Here is a 21,284-nt window from a genome sequence, read left to right as displayed (position 1 = left end):
TGTCGCCGGCTCAGGGGGCGGGGCCTCCGAGCCGAGACCCGGAAGCGAGAGGAGGGGCGGGGCTTCGGAGCGGTCGCCCGGGTAACCAGGAGGCGGAGCCGTCGAGGGCACTTTGGCCCGGATGTCCGGGCGAGGTGGCTTGCTCTGCTAATCCGCGAGCCTCTCCAAGGAAACCTACAAGCTGCTGATGGGTGAGTGGTCGTCAAGGTCTTGGGAAGCGTTTATCTTAGTCCTTGCTTCTACCCTACGCTGCCATCTCTGCGCTTGGCTCCAGCGGGTGGCCTCCGGATAGCGGCGAGTCCTTGTCCTTTGTTCCCACGCGTTTTTGGCCGGACCGAGGTGGGATGGGGATAGTCTCTGTCCCAGGCAAAGCGAACTGGGGAACTGACTGCAAAGAGAAGGCCGGCTGCGTACGCGGGAAAGGCCAGGCCTTTGTTGTTTATTCAGAATGTAACCTCAATACCTTTTTTCAGTCCCTTTAATATTCCGGAGGGTTGACTTGACAATTTAAAGCGCAGGCATTAAGTGCAGGAAAACAGTAAAGAAAGCAGAAATTAATGCTGCTTTACTGTTGTGTCTTGCTTCAGCATCAAACTTAAGTTTTGGGGGCCGTTCCCAAGGGACCATGACGGTTTCAAAACAATTAAAAATTCATATCTCCAAGGGGAAGGGGTGAGCGGACAGTGGGAGCTAGGGTTGTTGTTGTTTTAGTGGACAATAAGCTTTTGCTTATTGGAGAAGGAAATGGCAACCCACTCCAGTATTCTTGTCTGGGCAATCCCATGGACAGAGGATCCTGGCTGGTTACAGTCTTTGGGGTCGCAAAACAGTCGGACACGACTGAGCGACTAAACAATAAGCTTTTGCTTTCAATTTATCATTGCTGATTTTCAGGTCTTTGGTTTTGAGAAATTGTGGATTATTTATAGTCAGATGTATTTATTAAGCAGCTGTTAGATGCAAAATTGGTATAGAAGAAGTTTCCAATTTTTAACTTATGCGTTCTCAAAAAATCTGAAACATCTCGCTTTAGTCTATTAGTTTGTGATTACAGTTGATTTAAAAATAAGTGCTGAACTTTCCTAGTGGTCCAGTGGTTAAGAATCTGCCGTCCAATTCAGGGCACAGGGGTTCAGTCCCTGGTCTGAGAATATCCTACATGCCCCAGAGCAACTAAGCCGCAGCACCACAACTACTGAGCCAGGGCTCTAGAGCCCAGTGCTTGGCAAGGGGAGGCCGCAACAAGGAAGAAGCTCGCTCCAAGCCAGAGAGCAGCAGCGAAGACCCAGGGCAGCCAAAAATAATAAATATAAATACATAAATAATAAGTGAAAAGAAGCAACTGCGATAGTGAAAAAAGTTTTTAAATGCCAAGGTAAAGAAGCCTATGGTTTCTTTTTTTTTCAAGTCAGAATTTTGACAAAGGTGAACATATTAAACTTGAGGCATTTTAGTCTGTGCTGTTTCTGTTTTTCTTAACAGCACAAGGAGAAAGAGAAGAGTCTACTCCAATTTGAAAGGAGAAAGTATTGTGGATCAGGCAGTCTCTAGATTGTGAATTCATGAAGAATTTGGGAAATGATTTTTCAGGAAAAGCTTAATTTCCCAAATTCCCATTTGACCAGGACTTATTCCACAGTAGGGTGTAGGTTCTTTGAGGGTATGGCCTCTGTCATGTTCCCCTGTGGATCTATCCGGGTCTGTCACCAGTGGAATCACACTTTGCATGTTTACTGAGTGAACAAATCAATGATTGAAGGGAATCAGATGTCACTGATGAAAAAATTCCTTTGATGATAACTTTTCCCTGTAGCTGAGGTCAAAGACAATCTGTAGGCCCTGAGTTCTTTGGTTAAAAAGAGCTGCTTTGTATGTTGTCTAAGGCTTGAGATCAGAGGGTTGATTCTAAGGCAGTGCTTCCTAAGTACTGGTCAGAGGCCCAGTGACAGCCTTGATGAAATTTTCACCTGTCCTCTACAAAAATGACAAAAGTTAGGATAACTTACTAGGCTTCTTATAAAGTGAATTTATTTACCTTAAAGTCCTTTTATTCTGAAATTTCCTCCTTTCTGCTTTTCTGGTATTAAAATGGTGTTCTGACATGAAGGGAGGTGATGATAATTTTCATGTGTTTTAAGGCATGACTTAATGTTCTTTTGGGGCAAAAATCCTCTATTAATCCTCTAGTTAAAAAAAAAAAAGGGAGATTCAAAAGTCTAGACCATCCAGTCAAGGTGAGTGACTGGCTGGAGCCATTGGAGACATTCCAGGCTAGGCTTTGAGTCCTGGGCAGAGTCTGTCTTGCTGGCTGAAGACCTTGATCTTAAGGAACAGTATTAGCAACAAGGTGCCATGTAACCCTCAGTAGTCACAGTGTAAAAGGAAAACTAAATACATGCATCAAGACTTTTGTCTATTACATATTTTTTTCCTTGAAACTGTGTTGAGATACTTTCTGCCAACTGTTTCAGCTGTTATTACCTAATTTTTTATAATCACAAAAGATGTTACTATACTGGCATTTGTTTTTAAAAAGCTGTCGATATTCAACCAGCATGCCTTGGACTTTACTGTGGGAAGACCCTGTTATTTAAAAATGGCTCAACTGAAATATATGGAGAATGTGGGGTAAGTCTTAACTTTGTATGTTTATTTCATTTGTAAAATCTGTTTGCTTCTGAAATGTTGGGACATGTAGAATAACTTTTTTCTTTAGTGTATTTCAACCCGAAAAAGAATATGGAGGCATTAATAAAATTCTCATTTGTGTTGTCATACTGTCTAGAATACATCTTTGTGACAGTCAGAGTTACTAAGTATTTTTTAATGGATAATTTAATAATTTCTGATTACTTTTTATTAATATAGAAAAGTGACTTGGACAAAAATTTAACATTACCACTCCAGAGCATTTCTCTGCAGTTTTTATATGGTGTTAATGACTAGATTTTCATGTAACTTAGTCAACTATTTTTAGTAACTATTATGCAGGTATAACAAATACAATTTAGACTTTTTAAATTTATGTTTTCTCTTTTATCTTTAAAAGATGCGCATGTAAACAGATGTTTAAACTGAAATGTGACATCTTAGTGAACAATTTTGGGAGGGTGTTCATGTTCTAAAGTAAGATCTATACATAAAATACTGTTCTTATATATTGTAGGTGTGTCCAAGAGGGCAGAGAACAAATGCACAGAAATACTGTCAGCCTTGCACAGAGTCTCCAGAACTTTATGATTGGCTCTATCTTGGCTTTATGGCTATGCTTCCTCTCGTTTTACATTGGTTCTTCATTGAATGGTACTCAGGGAAAAAGAGGTCAGCACTGTTCTCTAAATATATTGAATGCACTGATGTTGGAATAGTTGTCATTTAGAAGACCTTATCAAGTAATTATGCCTCTGTTATTTTATAAGTGGCAGGCTTGTTTTTCTTTTATCTTCTGATTACTTTTGACTGTGGCCAGAAAACTGCTAGAGGATGCCTTTGTAAATATTAAGGGAAATGTCCTTTGTTTTACTCTGAGTGAAACTGGAGGAATATTTTATTTAATTTTTATTTCTTAATTATCTTTATTGGTTTTTTGCAAAGAATTGGCTGTGATTACAAACTGTTTATTGTTCTGAGACAAAATCTTTGCAGTTTAATACTAGTAATCGAGTATAATGTAGTTTAAGTGTTACGGCTGCAACCTAATTATGAAAACTCATACTAAAATCCACAAAAACATACTGAGCATTGTGTTTGATGTTTAGAAGATCAGGAGAAGAGATACAAAAATAATTGATGTGGTTGATAGCCCTAATCTTATAGAGAAGACAAACAGATACACAACTAATTATAATACATATCAGTCTTGAAAGTATAGAATCAAAAAGTGTATAAAAGCTTTATAAACTAAATGGTCTGGAGTCACAGAGAATGGAAGAGATGAAATCGTGCCTGGTGTTGCCTGAAACACATCAAAAAAGGAACATTTCAGGCAGAGGCAACAGTGTGAACACTGGCATAGAAGTATGAAACATGTGATCTCTTAAGGGTGGGAATGGGAGTAGTTGGGTGTTCAAAGTGTGGATAGCATATGAGAGAAAGGTAATAAAAAAGAGGGTGAGAAAGGGGCCGAGGCCAGAACGTGAAAGTTCTTGGTAATGATGTGAACCTTATTCCACTGGGAGTGAGGAACCAACTTCTACCATAGTACATTTCAGCCATCCTGACTGTTGGTTCCTCTTAACATCTCAGCATCTTTCCTGCTTTAGGTCCTGTCCCTTTCCCCAAACTCTTCTCTGCCTGAAATACTCTCTTCTCCCTGCACCTTTTTACCTAGCAGCTTTTCCCCTTCCAATCTCAGTTTAAATTATGCCTGCTTAGAGAAGCCTTCACTGACCCAACCTAAAGTAGGCCTGTCCTCATTATTTTTCTCTTTCAGAAGCACTGTTGTTTTGTTGTTGTTGCTTTGTAGTTAGCACTCAACACAATTTGTAGTCATGTTTGTCTCCTCATTTCATGTTCTCTCCCACCCCTGATTATAGGCTCCATGAGGGCAGTGGTTGTCACCATTGTTATCTGTGGACTCTCCAGAGACCAGCACAGTTGCTGGCACATGATAGATACTAGGTATTTGCCAATGAATGATTTATTGGTGAAGGTTTTTGTTTGGAAAAAGAGTATCTTGGGGATATGTTTTAAGAAGACAATACAATTCTAATCTGCCCTTCTGTGGAGGGCAGATTAGAGGTAAGACATAATAGAAAGCTGTTGTCCAAAAAGTAGTGATGGCTAGACTCCAGTGATAGGAACGGAAGTGGAGAGGATGGTCAGATGGAAGTAGAATCAGTACTTTTCTGGACCTACCAGATAAGTCCACATGGATTATTTACATTGGAAAAGCATTCATTATTTCTCAGAAAAGAAGCCATTAAATTTTTTTTTAAAGCAGCTGTCATCCTGGTTTTAGTTTCTGTTGTAGAATGATGAGAGATGAAGGTGAGAAAAGAAATGTGATTAACAGAGCTCAAGTGAAATAATTGCTCATTTGGAACTTTACAGCTTGGAATGGAGACGAGGTGGAGTTAATGAATGTACCTCACCAAATACATTTGAACTGAAACATCAGATATGGTTTGAGAGAATGTTAGAGCAGAAGGTAGAGCCTTGGCTTGGGGTTAAAGCAGGGATATGATCAGTGCTTAGACAGGAAAGGAGGTGGGCTTAAAAAGGAGTTTGCATAACTATGTTTTACTTAAGAAGTTGGTAGCAAGAAATACAAGACCCATCTCTTTCCTGAGACATTGTGCTTAGAATCAAGGAAGCAGGCTAGACTCATGTTTCTCAAACTTTTTCGTTCTTTCCTCCGTAAAAAGCTTTTTAAGATACTTTTTCCCCCTAATTTCACCTCAGTTCAGTTCAGTTGCTCAGTCGTGTCCGACTCTTTGCCACCCCATGAATCGCAGCATGCTAGGCCTCCCTGTCCATCACCAACTCCCAGAGTTCACCCAAACTCATGTGCTTCAAGTCAGTGATGCCATCCAGCCATCTCATCCTGTCGTCCCCTTCTCCTCCTGCCCCCAATCCCTCCCAGCATCAGGGTCTTTTTCCATTTCCATAAAATTCCATGAAATTTTAGTGTCACAGATATACTGTTTATTGATTTATATAGTGTATGTATATATGGACTTTATATATCAGAAGTGTAATATTATTTTATACTCAAGGATCAATTCTTATCTCCTTGGGAGTCCTAGTGCCCACTGAGAATGCATAGTTCAGTTCAGTCGCTCAGTTGTGTCTGATTCTTTTGCGACCCCATAGATTACAGCACGCCAGGCTTCCCTGTCCATCACCAACTCCCGCAGCTTGCTCAGACTCATGTCCATTGAATTGGTGATGCCATCCAACCATCTCATTATTTGTCATCCACTTCTCCTGCCTTCAATCTTTCCCAGCATCGGAATCTTTTCCAGTGAGTCAGTTCTTTGCATCAGGTGGCCAAAGTATTGGAGCTTCAGCTTCAGCATCAGTCCTTCCAATGAATATTCAGGACTGATTTCCTTTAGGATGGACTAGTTTGGTCTCCTTGCTGTCCAAGGGACTCTGAAGAGTCTTTTCCAGCACCACAGTTCAAAAAGATAGGCTAGACACTAATCAAAACTTCCCTTTCTGGCCTGTTTGCTTTTCCCAGAGTTTAGTATTTGTTTTTCTTTGAGGCCAGAGCAGAGATAGGCAGAAAATGCATATTTTATGTAATGAAGCCAGAAGTTGTGCTTCTTTTGTGATTTGTTTTCCAAATGTATTCATGCAACAATCTTTAGGGATGTTTGCAGTGTGCCAGGTACTATACTAGGTTGTGGGATTCAGAAATGACTAAAGTGTGGATACTCACAGTCCAGTGGATGAGGTAAAGAAACCGTCGCGGAGTATGTGAGGGTCTCTGGTAGAGGTATGGACATAATTTTAAGGCTAGCTTAGAGAGGGAATAGGGTGATGTCACAGGAGAAAAAACTGATTTTAAGCTGAACTTTGAAAAAAATGAGTTGTTTTTGAGAGAAATTGAAGGGAGAGTTTATCAGCAGGAAAAACGTGCAAAAATCTAGAGCGAAGGGAGAGCACAATGTAACCAAGAAATGAGAGCTGAGGGTGCTGTGAGAAATAGGGACTGAATAAGACCAAGATATAAAGCGATCTGGGGCTGGAGAGTCTTAGGAAATATCCCTAGGACCTGGGAATAACCCCAGATCTGACCTTAAAGGATACACCATTTGCCAGGTGGGCGACATGTGTTTTGAGGTGGAGCATGGCGCATGCTGAGATGAGTGAAGCAGTGAGGAAGCAAGCAGTTTTGTAAGGCCAGGTAGTATGGGAGATAAGGCTGGCAGGAAGTATGCTCCTGAAAGGCAGATGGGACCCACTGAAGTAGATTAATAAGGGGAGTTTTAGAAGCAGATTCCATTTTGTGAAAGATTACATAGTTGACTGAAGATGGATTGAAAGAGAGTATGACGAGTAGAAAGCCAGTAAGAACGTTACTAAAGTCATGTCAAGAATCGATAAGGTTCGGATTTTGCCTCCAAAAATATGAATTCTATAAAGAAGCAAAAGATTGGGTTCAAAGTTCTATAATATGAAAGTGTACACACTTACTTACATACTCGATCTTCATCTGTGTAAAATGGCTTAGGAGTTCTGCTTCCAGCACCTTGGGCTCATTAGGAGCTTCGGTGATCTTCTTGCGTGGAATACCTAAAGTCTGGAAGAGACGTGCTATGGAAGACATTGCTGGTCTCACAGGAATGGGGTGGGATGAGGTGGATCTTTGAGAACTCTTCTCTTTCAGAAACAAGCAAACTCACCCTGAGCTGGAGCCACAGCTGGCAGTAGGGTTGGGTTGCCTAAGGCTAATTGCCAACAGCAGCTGGGTAGTCCTTTCTTTCTGTTCCACATGATGTTGAGTTGGGATGCACTCATCTCGTGGTTGGACTTGCTTGGCTGTGGTGTGCAAAGTGAGTATCTCGTGTGGAATAGGTGTTGGCTGTCAGCACACAGGTGCTGCTCACCAGCAGCTCTTTTATCTTTGGTGTTCTGAAGCTTGAGTATAATGTGTATTGGTGTGAATTTCTTTTTATTTATTCTGCTTGGAATGTGTTTTGATTCCTAGGAAGAATTCTGTGAACTTGCTCTTCATTATTTCAGTTGAGCCCAGTCAAACCACAGAATAGTAAAATATAACAGTGGTGGTTGGTTTAAGCCATCAAGTTTTAGGGTAGTTTGCTATGCAGTGGTAGATAACGGAAACATTGTTCAAGGAGAAAACTCAAAAGCATCTATAGACTAGATATTATAAACAAAGAGATTTTAAGAGGCTGGCTATAAGTATACAAAATCAGTTACTTCCTTCCTTCATTTATAGAATCACAGTTCTGTGAGGTAGCCAAGACCAAGGTAGCTAAGCTACATTGGATTTATACAGTGGAACTTGACAAGCTAGTTCTATAACTTATATAGAAGTGCAAAGGCCCATCTAGACTCCTGAGTCACATTCTCCACTTCTGTACCCACCTCCCACTTTAATAGAATAATCAATGAATACCCAAGTAAATAACTGATGATAAATTAGCACATTCATTCCAGCAAGCGAAAGTGGACCAAGAGTGACCCAAGAGTGACCAAAACCACTGAAAAAGTAGAAGAATATATGTAATATCAGGAAATTACTATCGTTCTGTTGTCTCAGGGATAGATAAATGAACCCCAGGAACGAAACCGAGAACCTAAAAGCAGCCTAGTTATACAGGGAACTTTCTATGGCAGGGGTGGCATGGCAGCTTGGTGAGGGGAAGGAGTTAACTCTTCAGTAGAAGGCTGCTCCTGCACAGTTGGATATTCAAATGGGAAAAGCTAAAGTTATATTCTAACTTACAGAAATCTCTTTTAACTTATACACAGAAATCTCTTCTAAATGTATTAAAGATTGAAACATGAAAAGCAAAACCTTAAAACTTTTAGAAGAAAATACGAGATAATATTTTTCTTAGGGTGAGAATCTGTTAACCAGAAATTTAAAATTTGATAAAACCAACTATATTAAAATTCAGAACATTTGTTCATAAAATGACATCACAAAGAAAAATGACAGTTCAGCCCATAAACTGAGAGGAAGACATTCGCAACATACTTTACTAACAAAGCAGGATAGATAAATAATAGATCACAAGTAGAACATTATAAAGCAGTGAACATGACTGAACTTCAGCTATAAGCAGGGCTATAAATGAATCTTAGAAATGTAATTCTGTCTGAGTGGGAACAAAAATCTGAGAAAGGTTATATCTCTTTATCATGTTGAAAAGTAAGCAAAACTAAATAGTAATTTTGAAGTATAAATACAGATGGAATAAAAACTGTTTAGCAAAACTAATAAAGGCAATTTAATATAATGGTTATTTCTAGGGGAGAGACAGGAATATGGAATGGGGAGGAACAGATAGATATAAGTTGTTAATGTTGGTGAGCTTACAATGTTTCTTATATTTTTAATTAATATATATTACATATAATCTTTTATGTACTTTTAATGTTTAAAATAATTTAAAATGATGCATAGATAAACTTTTAAGACATTTTTAATAGTTTGGAGAGATATTGAATATAAAAGTAGACCCAATTTCTGCTCTTCTATACATTTAGACAATACAGGCACATTGCTATGTGGGATGAGTATTTATCCCTTTATAGTAACCAAGGTTAAATTCTTCCCATGTAGTTTTTGTATGTTCTTTGCTCTTCTTACCTGTGTAGAAGATTTTTTTGTTTCAGGATTGATCAGTTACAGCTTCTTTTTAGAATCCATATTTTGGAGCGTGTACAGGTTTTATTAAAAGCCAGTTACATGCTGAGAATTCTCTGGTGGTTGTCCTTCCTTTCTTTTCTCAGTTCCAGTGCCCTTTTCCAGCACATTACTGCATTGTTTGAATGCACTATGGCAGCTATCATCACCTTACTTGTGAGCGAGCCAGTTGGTGTGCTTTATATCCGTTCCTGTCGAGTGTTGATGCTTTCTGATTGGTACACCATGCTTTACAACCCTAGTCCAGATTACGTGACCACAGTGCACTGCACTCATGAAGCTGTCTACCCATTGTAAGTATTCATTAAGATCATTTTTTTTAAAAATTGTGATTGTAGATTTCATTCATTTCAGCAGATTGAGCCTTGTGAAATGGCTCCTAGGCACTAGGGAAGATAAACATAAATTATTTTCTTTTCTAAAGTGATAGTCTGATAAGAGGAAATAGAAGTACATCTTAGTATAATAGAAGTGAAAGTATTTTAGTGTTGATGTTGAAGTATCTAAGCACTTCTAAAATAAACTATATGTTTCTTAGAAAGGGAATTATAAGGAAAACCTTTTTGATATACAACAGAGAAGCAATATCTGACTTATAGGAAATAATATGCGCTGTGAAGTTTGAATCGCAAGCCTGTTAGCTGTTAATTTGAACATGTTCAGAACCTCTTGTAACCTCGACCTTCCCACTGGTAAAAATGGGAAAAGCGATACCCTGTAAGGTGACTGTGAGGATTAAATAAGCGCTCCTTACATATAGGAAGCACTTCCAAGTAGCTGGCATTATTATTAGAGTACTTGGGTTAATGTTCTTTCTCCCCACCCCACCCCCCAATAAATGTAACTTTCACCAGTGGATTTTGTTTTAAAAATATCAAATTAATCAGATTTTGTATAATACTATCCCAGACTACATTTTTAGAATTCCTGTGAATTGTTGGTGTTCATTTTGATGTGTTTTTCTCAGTAAAGGTAAAATAGTAGAGTCTGGTATTTATATTCTCATACTTATAGAAATTTACCGTTATGTAATATGCTGAACAAAACAGACCTTTTTGTGCAAGTCTTAGTAATACTAAATGTCCAAAAAAATGTATGTATGTAAAAAGATAGTTTTCAAAAAATGAGATCTGAAAATAAGATCCAGATATAGAGATATGAGAACCTTTTCTAACTGCCTGCCTACCTTTTAAGTCCTGTAAATTATGTATTCCTTTTATATATAGAGACAGCCAGACATATAATTTATACATATAAACTGATTAAAATAATAGTCTTTTTGGAGCTCTTAAGGAACAGACAGGAATAGACAGATTTTACTTAGTTTTGATGTTGGTAGAAGGAGGCCTAACAAGAGGAAAAAACTCATTCTCCAGGAGGTCAGGCTTGAAATAATGCAGTACATACAGTACAGGGCTGGACCTGAAAGCATCGTGAGAGCACGGGGATCCTGGATCACTGAGCTGTGTGAACAGGCAGGTGGTCAGTGATTTGGGACAGCCCTTGTGCTTCCCTCGACTTTCCTCTGCACAGGAGAGGGTTTGAATGTAAGTTAGTAAAAATAAATTTAAATCCTCATGAAAAGGAAGTTGGAAATATATACACAGAAATTCCATTATTCAACATAAAGAGCTAGAAACTATAATCTGCTAATACAGAGAGAGAGTATCTTTTTACAACTGTTTTTGTGATTTTAAAAAATTACATTATAGGACATTTGGGAAACAGAAAAAGCACACCCCAGATAAAAAATCTATAATTCCATTTCTTAAGATGATCACTGCTAAAAATGTCTTTCCAGTTGCATTTCTGTATGTATATATGTATGTTTTTAAGTGTTAAAGTTATATTATTCACATGCCATTTATAATCTGTTGTTATTTAATGTATGAGGCACAGTTTTGTTGTTAATGTTTCTTTCATAATTGGATTTTTTGTTTGCATAGTAGTCCAGCAAAAATATATTCTAAAATTTATCCACTTTCCTATTGTTGAATATTTTCTTCCTGGGTTTTCTTTATCATGCGATTCAGTAAAAATGCTTGTTCATTGGGTCTTTGTATATATCTGATTGTTTCCCTTTGATTAATTTCTACAAGTAATCTTTCTGGATTAAAGATAGAAACATTTTGCGATTTTTGCACATTTCCAAACTGCCTACCAGAAGGGAACCATGCTGTTTACAGCAATAGATGAGAGTCTTTCTGGCCAACCCTTTACCAATCTGAATATTTGACCAATAGACTTTTTAAACCTTTTTCAGGATCTTTGGTTTTAAAATGATCAATGATAAAAGGACATTTTAAAACATGTTTGTGGTGTAACAATTTTCTATTTTATTTTCCAGATACACCATTGTATTTATCTATTATGCATTCTGCTTGGTATTAATGATGCTGCTCCGACCTCTTCTGGTGAAAAAGATTGCCTGTGGGTTAGGAAAGTCGGATCGATTTAAAAGTATTTATGCTGCACTTTACTTCTTCCCAATTTTAACTGTGCTTCAGGCAGTTGGTGGAGGCCTTTTATGTAAGTTTGATGGGTAACATCAATGAAATATATTCATTATATGTGATAAACAATATTTTCCCTGAGTATAATATTGGACCTTGTTCTTTAAAGTAGTTTTGTTTTTATCCTTGAAAATAAGCCATACTATACATTTTTGCTAAAACACATCATCATTCTTAATCAAAACTAGCTTGTTTAGAAAATACTTTGTATTTGAAGCTCACGACCTCATAGGAAGGTTTTTTAAAATCTGAGTGTAAATGACACAAAAACTGGTTTTTACATATAACAAATGGAAATAACTCTTGATATCGTATGCTGTTTACCATCAAGTTCGGTCTTAGTTTTCTAAGTTTTTTTTTATCAAAAAACTTTTAAAAACAGTAAAAAAAATCCTCAATATATTTTTTAATTTTAATGTATCCATTCATTCATTTATTCAGCAACCATTTAGACTGATCTGTGACTCAAAAGAATGAAAGTTGGTGTTAAGAGCTCACATACTACTAGGAAAGCTATACTAAGTAGCTGAAAACGTAGAGTGGTACTTTTTGAACATGTGACATTTAACATTGCAAGGATGTTGGATACCATCTGTATATGGAGCTTGCCAGGGTGCAGAGGACAAGCTTCTGACCTGAAGGAACTGGGCAAGATGACATCACTGGGCAAGTACTGTAGCTTAGTAATGCATTTGGTTCAAAGTGAGGGTGGAGCTGAGAGTAAGGCCAAGGGAAGAGGAAATTGGAGGCTAGTTAGTGTCTTTAACCCTCATATTCTGATTTGACAGATACATTGTTTCCTTTGGCCTACATGGTGTTTGAGAACATATAATTTTATTCTCCTAACTGACGTCTGTAAGCATTTGAAGTTGCTATTCTTGGGACCTGCTCTTAAAAGGATTTCTGGAGGAAGAGTGACATGACTAGATTTGCACTGAAGAAAGATAGCTTGGTAGCAGTGTGGATGATGGACTGGCTGGGAAGAGACCCTGGGGCATCAGTAAAGAGATTAGTGCTGTAAACTGACTGTGTGACCTAGCAGAGAGACACCAGGAATGAAGAACAGTTTCAAAGACAGAGTTAACTACGCTAGGAATCTAGTACAGGGGTTGAGGGATTGGGAGGAGAATGCAATAAAGGAAATTTCTAACTTAGTAACTAGTGATTGCATGCGGAGAAGGCTGTGTCACCCCACTCCAGTACTCTTGCCTGGAAAATCCCATGGATGGAGGAGCCTGGTAGGCTGCAGTCCATGGGGTCGCTAAGGGTCGGACATGACTGAGCGACTTCACTTTCACTTTTCACTTTCATGCATTGGAGAAGGAAATGGCAACCGACTCCAGTGTTCTTGCCTGGAGAATCCCAGGGACGGGGGAGCCTGGTGGGCTGCCATCTCTGGGGTCGCACAGAGTCGGACACGGCTGAGGCGACTCAGCAGCAGCAGCAGTGATAGCATGAATTATGAATATTAGAAGAAGCAAATAGGTTGGTATTCATGGAATATCCAAAAGAGCACAGGACAAACCTGGGAGAGCTGACTAAGCTGTAAAGATTTAAGAATTGTCAGCCCTCAGATCCGTGTGTCCTGGACAGCAGGTGCTTCTATTGTAGAGAACTTCTTGGTTGTGAAATGGGGGATAGAGGAAAGTCATGGAAAGCAGGGAGAGGTTGGGAAGTTAACCTAAGGAGACTGCCAGATAGCATTGCTTTCTATGTTGTAGCTGCCTATATTGAAAAATGTCTTTTCCCACACTGAATGTGTTTAGATAATGCCCAGAGCACATTCATCAAGGGAGGATCAAGGAGTTATTGTTTATTTGTACTGACTATAAACTTACGCAGTCTGCTGAGATCAGTCCTAGAGGGCATCATAACAACTCAATTTTATGATGTTGAAAAAGAGAGATGATTTTTGGTTTGTAGGGGTGTCCTAGTTCAGGCTGCTATAAAAGAATACCATAGACTGGGTGACTTACAAACAACAGTGACTGACTTCTTGCAGTTCTGGAGACTGTGAGGTCCAAGAGCAAGGCACCAGCAGATTTGGAGTCTGATGAGGACTTGTCTCTTGGTTCATCAGTGGCTGTCTTCTTTCAGAGTCCTCACATGGCAGAAAAGGGGAGAGTTCTCTGAGGTCTTTTTTATAAGAGCACTAATCCCATTCTTGAGAGCTTCACCCTCATGACCCAATCATCCCAAAGGCCCTCTACCTACTTATACCATCACTTTGAGGGTTAGGATTTCAACATAAGAATTTGGGGGGGACACAGACATTTAGTCCATGACAAGAGAATATAGCAAGCTTGAGCAAAGTAGAGCAGCAAGAGGCTTCTGGTAGCTCAGGATACCAGGGTCTAGGGAAAGAGACACTGGGAGTAATTAGGAAGATGTCAGTGACAAACTTTTACTTGATTGGAAGTATTATTGAAGCCCATTTTGAAGTGTGATCTGCCTCTGAACCACCTGCAGAACTAAAATGCAGATTTTTAGGCACTACCCTCAGACCTAGGGTTGCTTAAAATCTTATATTGTCTTCAACCCTAGAATAAGAACAATTCTAAATCCTACTTTGAGCCCAGAACCTCCCTCTGCTCCCCAAAAGTTTGGGCCATGTTGGAAATTTCCTCTTTATCCTTTTTACTGCTAGGTCTTAAATTTGTATCATCAGTAACATTGTTTAGCTATTTTTAAGTTAATTGGGATTTTTCTGAATGGTTGGTTAGGACCTAACCTGTTTAGGCAGTAAAAGGTTCTAAATGTCAAACAAGTCATTCGTTTATTTAGTAAGTTGGAATCAGGCTTGTATAGATAATTCAGAGTTTCTGACAGTGTTCCAAATGGATTTTATTGCATTACAGAGAAATGAATAGTTTTATTAGTTTGGTACAAAAGTAATTGCAGTTTGGGACCATGAATTTTAAATCATTATAACTAGGCTCAGATACATCTTTATTAATCAAAATAGGAACTATTACACCCAACACATTTTTTCCAAGAAGAAATAGGTTTGTTTATTTCTGCAGCATAAAAATCTATGCTTCAGGACTCAGTGAACTGTTGGAAAGCATTTTCTGCCTCCTGGCTCTGTAAGCATTTTCTCTGCAAAAAGTTCTTGAGATGCTTGAAGTGGTAGGTGGTTGGTGAGAGGTCAGGTGAATATGGTAGATGAGGCGAAACTTTGTAGCCCAATTCATTAAACTTTTGAAACACTGTTTGTCAGACCTGTGGTCAGGCATTGTCACAAAGAACTGGGCCCATTATATTGACCAACACTGGCTGCAGGCGTTGCCGTTTTCAGTGCATCTCATCAGTTTGCTGAGCATGCTTCTCGGATGTGATGGTTCCACCAGGATTCAGAAAGCTGTAGTGGATCAGATGGGCAGCAGACCACCAAACAGTGACTATGACCTTTTTTTTGGTGCAAGTTTGGCTTTGGGAAGTGCTTTGGAGCTGCTTCTCGGGCCAGCCACTGAGCTGATTGTCGCAGGCTGTTGTATAAAATCCACTTTCCATTGCATGTCACAGTCTGATCGAGAAATGGTTTGTTGTTGTTGTGTAGAATAAGAGAAGATGACACTTCAAAATGATTTTTTTGATTTGCAGTCAGCCCTCGAGGCACCCACTTACCAAGCTTTTTCACCTTTCCAGTTTGTTTCAAATGTGAAACAAACCATAGAATGGTTGACACTGAGTTCTTAGGCAACTTCTCATGTAGTTGTAAGAGGATCAGCTTTGAAGATGGCTCTCAATTGTTGTTGTCAACTTCTGATGGCTGGCCACTCTGCTCCTCCTCTTCAAGACTCTTGTCTCCTTTGCAAACCTTGAACTGACCACTGTACTGAATGTTTGTTAGCAGTTCCTGGGCCAGATGCATTGTTGATGTTGCGAGTTGTCTCCACTGCCTTATGACCCATTTTGAACTCAAATAAGAAAATCACTCGAATTTGCTTTTTGTCTGACATCGTTTCCATAAGCTTTTGTAATAAATACAAAATACACAGCAAGTAATAAGTTATTCGCAAGAAAAAGTGAGAAATGTACATTAAAATGATGTATGACATAACTACATTTATTTAAGAAGGTATTCTAATATCAAACAACAAAGTTCAACAATGCAAAACTGCAATTACTTTTGCACCAACCTAACAGTAACTGAATTGTTTTTAAATAATTGCATAAAAATAACTCAAGATTGTTTTCAATTTGTCCATTTGTTTTAGTGAGCTGTATATGTTTAAAACATTTTAAAAGAAAAGTGGCATTTTAAAGTAAAAATTTTAAAGTATTATTTTACTGTACTATATTTGAAGTAGAAATGTTTAGAAGTTTGTCATTAAGAGCACTGAATGATCCGTTTAGCCTTTGAGGCTTATTGACATATGACCTTTTAATTAAAGCCGAATTACCCTTATATGTAATAGCCTTTCTCAACTGAAGTTCCCTAATCTGGACCACAAAACATCAAAAATTGAGTGATTAATTTCCCAATTCTCCCAAGTTTGATACATAGCTAGTATGCGTAGGAGAGAGGTTAATTTTTTACATCAGTGGAAGCCTTAAGGCAGGGATCTTCAAAGGTAGGCCAAGGATAGTTTTACATCTTTTAATTGTTGGCCGGGGGAGATCAAAAGAGTAGTAGTATTTCTTGACATGTGACAGTTAGATGAAATTTGAATTTTATTGTCTGAATAACTTATATGTCATAACTTTCAAACTTATAAAGTTAATTTTACTGAACACAGACACGTCTATTCATTACGTATGACCTGGCTGCTTTCCCACTGCAACTGTGGAGTAGGTGACTGAGACGGAGACTGTATGACCCACAAAGCCACTGTCTGGCCCTTTACAGAAAAAGTTTGCGGACCCCTGTCTTAGAGCAGTAGTGCTTCCATCTCTCCCAGGATTGGTTGAGGTTTTTGTCTAGGAAGAGAATTATACTGTTTGAATTTTTTGATGGTTTATTCAGAAACTTTAATTTTCAGCATAATACCAATGTTTGTCTTTCAGACTATGCCTTCCCATACATTATATTAGTATTATCTCTGGTCACTCTGGCTGTGTACATGTCGGCTTCTGAAATAGAGGTAGGATGTCTTTTTTCTTTTGTTAAAGAGTTTTTTTTGTTTTTGTTTTTTTAATAGATTTGACTATTGAATAGGACAGCATATATGATACGACATGTTACAGCTGATTGCTTTAGTAATCCTTGGCTAAACAGGGTCACTCAGTAGCTTTTGGCTCATCAGTTTGTAAAAAGTTTTATCCTAGACTGTATTTGCTTGGGAAATTAATCAGGCTTAACTCTCCAGCATGTTAGAGAAAAAAATCATTTCATATTATTTATCTACATAGAAAATAATTGATTATTGAAATGTTGAACCTTATTAACAGTATTTTAAGCGAAACATAAATTCTTTATTTTACATAGAACCAAGCTGATGAGCCATTTAATGAGGGAAAGTTGACTAGCCAGTTGCAAATTGTATTTTAGTGTGTTTATTAGCATATTTAGATATTACTTTTATAATAATTTGGGCCTTCCAATTTCTGTATATTATAGAGTGATATTAAAGGTTAAAGGGAAGTCAAAGTAGTCACCTGTCATTTCTGCTCCCTTCTAAGTATCCAGGCAGCTGACTCTAGGAATGCTGGAGATTGGGTGTATATACTGCCTGCTTCCCATCTGTAGGCTCAGATGCTGTGGACCAGGGCAGGAAGAAGGCACGAAATGTGGAGTTCCCTTCCAGTTCAGATTTTTCAGAAGCAGCTGTAGTATTTCCAGGGTCGAATGGGGTTGTAGACCAGAACCTAGAAATGTGGGCTCCTGTCTCGTTGTGGCCACTGGTGTGCTGAATGTAGGAGGCCTGAGTTTCCTCATCTGTAAACTATAGTAGCAAGACTGGGTGATTTCCTATGTCCCTGTGATTCTGAGGTTATGATTTTATGTGAAAATAATATGTTTCAAATTAAGATAATAAATTATCTAGTTGATTCAGCCCAATAATCTGTATCTCTCTCTTCTTTCTTTTACAAAATTTTATAGAACTGCTATGATCTTCTGGTCAGAAAGAAAAGACTCATTGTTCTGTTCAGCCACTGGCTGCTCCATGCCTATGGGATCATCTCCATTTCCAGAGTGGATAAACTCGAGCAAGATTTACCCCTTTTGGCATTGGTACCCACACCAGCCCTTTTTTACTTGTTCACTGCAAAATTTACCGAGCCTTCACGGATACTCTCAGAAGGAGCCAACGGACACTGAATGTAAAATGCCAAAAAAGCCTAAGAAGTGTTCTTAATTTTAAAAAAAGAGTAAAAAAATGTATTAGTACTCTTCTGTCATACAAGGGAATATGATTGTCAGTACATCTGATGTTTTGGGGAGTTTGTTGTTTGTTTTCTTTTTTCAATTTAACAGAATTTATCATTTCAAGGAAAATGCAAAATACCATAATTCTCCATTATGTAGTATAACACACTGTATACTTAACAGTACTCCGTTATATTCCACTGGAGGCCTATTAGGAAGCACTTACCTCTTGCAACAATTCAGCTCTTCTTTAGAGCAAAATCATGTTTCTGTGTACCTAGCAATGCGTGATGTTCCTATTGTTATTAAGAAAATCTATTAACAAGTACAATCTGAAGTCCTGAACGTTGGCATAATTGTGCATGCCTGCTGCGTTCCCCTTTGATTTTCAAATACACTGAATTATAAAGTCAAGCGTATTTGTGGGGCCGGATAACAAACACAACATACTTCATTTCTATGTTTGCTATCTATTTATTTTCACCAATACAGTATTTTGATCTATTACAAAAATAGAGCATAATTTATATAACAGGTCTTTTGTTTTTAGGTAGTTTGGTTGAAGATATCCTCAGGTTATTCCTGTTCCTGGAAAGAAAAACAGTAATAAAAAGCTTAATTACAAAAAAAATCTCAAATGTCTGGCATCTAGTTGTATTTGCCACACTAGTTGTGGAAAGAATTCAAAATGTTAAGTGTCTCTTTCCTAAATGAATAAACATGAATATTTATATACTTCCTCATATTTGAAGAGTATATGTCATTTCTCTCATTTTTGAAGGATAAATACACATACCATATTTTATAAATCTCAAGACATAATTTTTGTCACACTGCAACATCTCAATTGATGGTTTAACAAAATACAGAGGAGTATATACAGCACGTAGTTTTCCTGTGCTAAGTCGCTTCAGTCGTGTCCCCCTTGGTGTAACCCTGGTATAACCTGCCAGGCTCCTCTGTGCATGGGATTCTCCAGGCAAGAATACTGGAATGAGCTTCCACTGCCTTCTCCAGGGGATCTTCCCAACCCAAGGGTGGGATCCGTGTCTCTTAGTCTCTCGCTCTACCGCACCGGCGCCACCTAGGAAGCCAGTGGTTTTCCTGTGTGCTGTGATGTTTATGCTCGGAAGCCTTCAGGAGACTCATGGTTGCAACCACGGAAGCAAAATAAGATTTTTGCATGTAATAACCTGACCTAGTTTATCCATGTATATTGCTTAGAAGGTTATTTCCTGATTCTCCTCCTTGGTGAGAGTTGTTAAATCTCAAACTTAAGGCTCCCATTGACAGTTGTAAAATATGAAAGAACAGGCACTCGCTTTTTCTGTAGTTTTGTACCTTTTGAATTCACGGCAGTTGTATCCAGTATTTTGTTAGCTTTTCTTCACTGATGTTTTTTTCATAGTACATTCAACTGCTGGGAAGCGGACTACTTTAACAGGGCTCTCTATCTTCTTTTCTATAGGAATAAATCAAATGTGAAAACTCTGCATGTATCTTACATAAGTTTAGGTAGTTACAACTTTAAATTGCCCCAAGAATCCTCAATTGGACAACTGTATAATGAGCAGAGGGTGGGGTGTGGAGGGGTGGGCGTGGTGCTAGGGGATCATGCAACTCATTACCAGGGCTATCTTTTTTGTCTCACTACATTTGGAGTCATTTAAATAATGATCTTCCCCTCCAGTGTCCTCTTCTGGCAGAAAAATGTACATGCAAAAGGAGAAATCATACAAGTAATACAAGTCCTCAAATGCAAAGAATTTCAGAAATAAAACATATTTGCGTTTTTAATTTGCTTCCTTAAGAACAAGACTAGAATAATTTATAGCAGCTATGGTTGCTCAGGTTACTAAATAATTTGTTGTAAGTCATTGAAAGTACACAGTTTTGTCTTAGACCTCGCTGCTGCAGTGTATGGTAGTTACTTTGCTCATCACCGGACAGGCAATTTAAAAGCTAAAATTTTCTTAATTTGGGTCAGTTGATAAATTTAACAATTACACTGTTAATGTATTTGTCTAAAACTGATGGTTTTCCATACCTGGCTACACAATGGAGCCAGCTAGAGAGAATTCTAAAAATACTCGTGGGTCTCACCCCAGAGACTTGTGGTGAATTGATCTGCTGAGCAGAGGAAATTTTAAAACTTCGTCTAGGTGACGCTAATGTTTGAAAATTTAACATCTAAACTCTTCTTAGCTCAGATGTTAATTTTTCCAAGAGACCTTTAGAAAATTTCTGAGTGAAGTACATTTTTAAGTATTTCTTACTGAAAATTTGATTCTGCTTCAATAACCAGTTCTTTTCCAGAACTAAGAGATCAAAATATAGATAATTATATCAAGTCCTTTTGATCACAATCACAAAAAGATAACTTTAACAGCACAAATTTTTAAATCTTTCTCTAAAAATATCTCTTGGCCTAAAAAAGTCTTCTGTAGAGCACATATCAAGTTAAGATATTTGATTAGTACACAAATTGTTTATCTGTTATCTAAATTATACCATAATCCTCAGGGGTTTTTTGAATTTTAAAACAAAATTATTTTTAATACTTCTTTAAAAGTAATCTTTTCAGGTTAATTAGGTTTGCTATACACCAAAAATTTATTTAATTTATAAGAAAGACTATTAAAGCAAAAAGTAATGATTTTAATTTTCAGGATGAAGCCTGGCATTTCACATTCTGCCAAGCCTATCCCTCATGCTTGGCAACCAGGATCTCTCCCGCAGATCTCTGCTCGGCCACATCAGCACTGTTCCCTGGCCAGTCTACGTCTACTGCTCCTTGAGGGAGACATCCCATGTACTCTCAACACCCCAGAGAACAGAGGTGCCTCTTCACCCTCCATTGCTACTGACTTGGAAGAATCCACTCCAGTCTAATCATCTCTTCACTTGTCTGTTTCTCACAATGTATATGCTTTGAGGTTCAGGGACTGAGTCGTGTTCAAGGCAGTAACTAGCCACATGCTCTAGTGGGTTTCCTGGGTGGCTCAGTGGTAAAAGAATCTGCCTGCCAATGCAGGAGACAGGGGTTCCATCCCTGGGTTGGGAAGATCTTCTGGAGGAGGGCATGGCAACCCACTCCAGTATTCTTGCCTGG

The 21,284-nt window shown here is 38.3% G+C and overlaps 2 protein-coding genes across 3 annotated transcripts in view; one reads left to right on the top strand and one right to left on the bottom strand.

The window, feature by feature from the left end:
• JKAMP (JNK1/MAPK8-associated membrane protein) lies at positions 85-18,915 on the top strand. 2 transcript variants are annotated; one of them, XM_005685921.2, is made up of 7 exons: positions 85-191; positions 2,537-2,628; positions 3,167-3,321; positions 9,433-9,639; positions 11,694-11,875; positions 16,870-16,946; positions 17,906-18,915. In XM_005685921.2, exons 1-7 carry the CDS (start codon positions 188-190, stop codon positions 18,122-18,124), a joined length of 936 nt encoding a protein of 311 aa, XP_005685978.1. In that variant the 5' UTR covers positions 85-187; the 3' UTR covers positions 18,125-18,915. The 2 variants fall into 2 exon arrangements, with proteins under 2 accessions (XP_005685978.1, XP_005685979.1); XM_005685922.3 differs by having other exon boundaries at positions 101-191; positions 2,555-2,628.
• Positions 19,220-21,284, bottom strand: part of CCDC175 (coiled-coil domain containing 175) — a 78,678-nt gene continuing 76,613 nt past the window's right edge. Inside the window, exon 20 of the mRNA XM_018053798.1 lies at positions 19,220-19,634. Within this exon, the coding sequence (XP_017909287.1) occupies positions 19,549-19,634 (86 nt within the window). The 3' untranslated portion in view covers positions 19,220-19,548. The remainder of the gene's footprint in view (positions 19,635-21,284) is intronic.

Source organism: Capra hircus, chromosome 10 (assembly GCF_001704415.2).
Source record: "Capra hircus breed San Clemente chromosome 10, ASM170441v1, whole genome shotgun sequence".
Taxonomy (NCBI): Eukaryota; Metazoa; Chordata; class Mammalia; order Artiodactyla; family Bovidae; genus Capra; species Capra hircus.
This window is presented reverse-complemented; position numbering and strand designations above follow the sequence as displayed.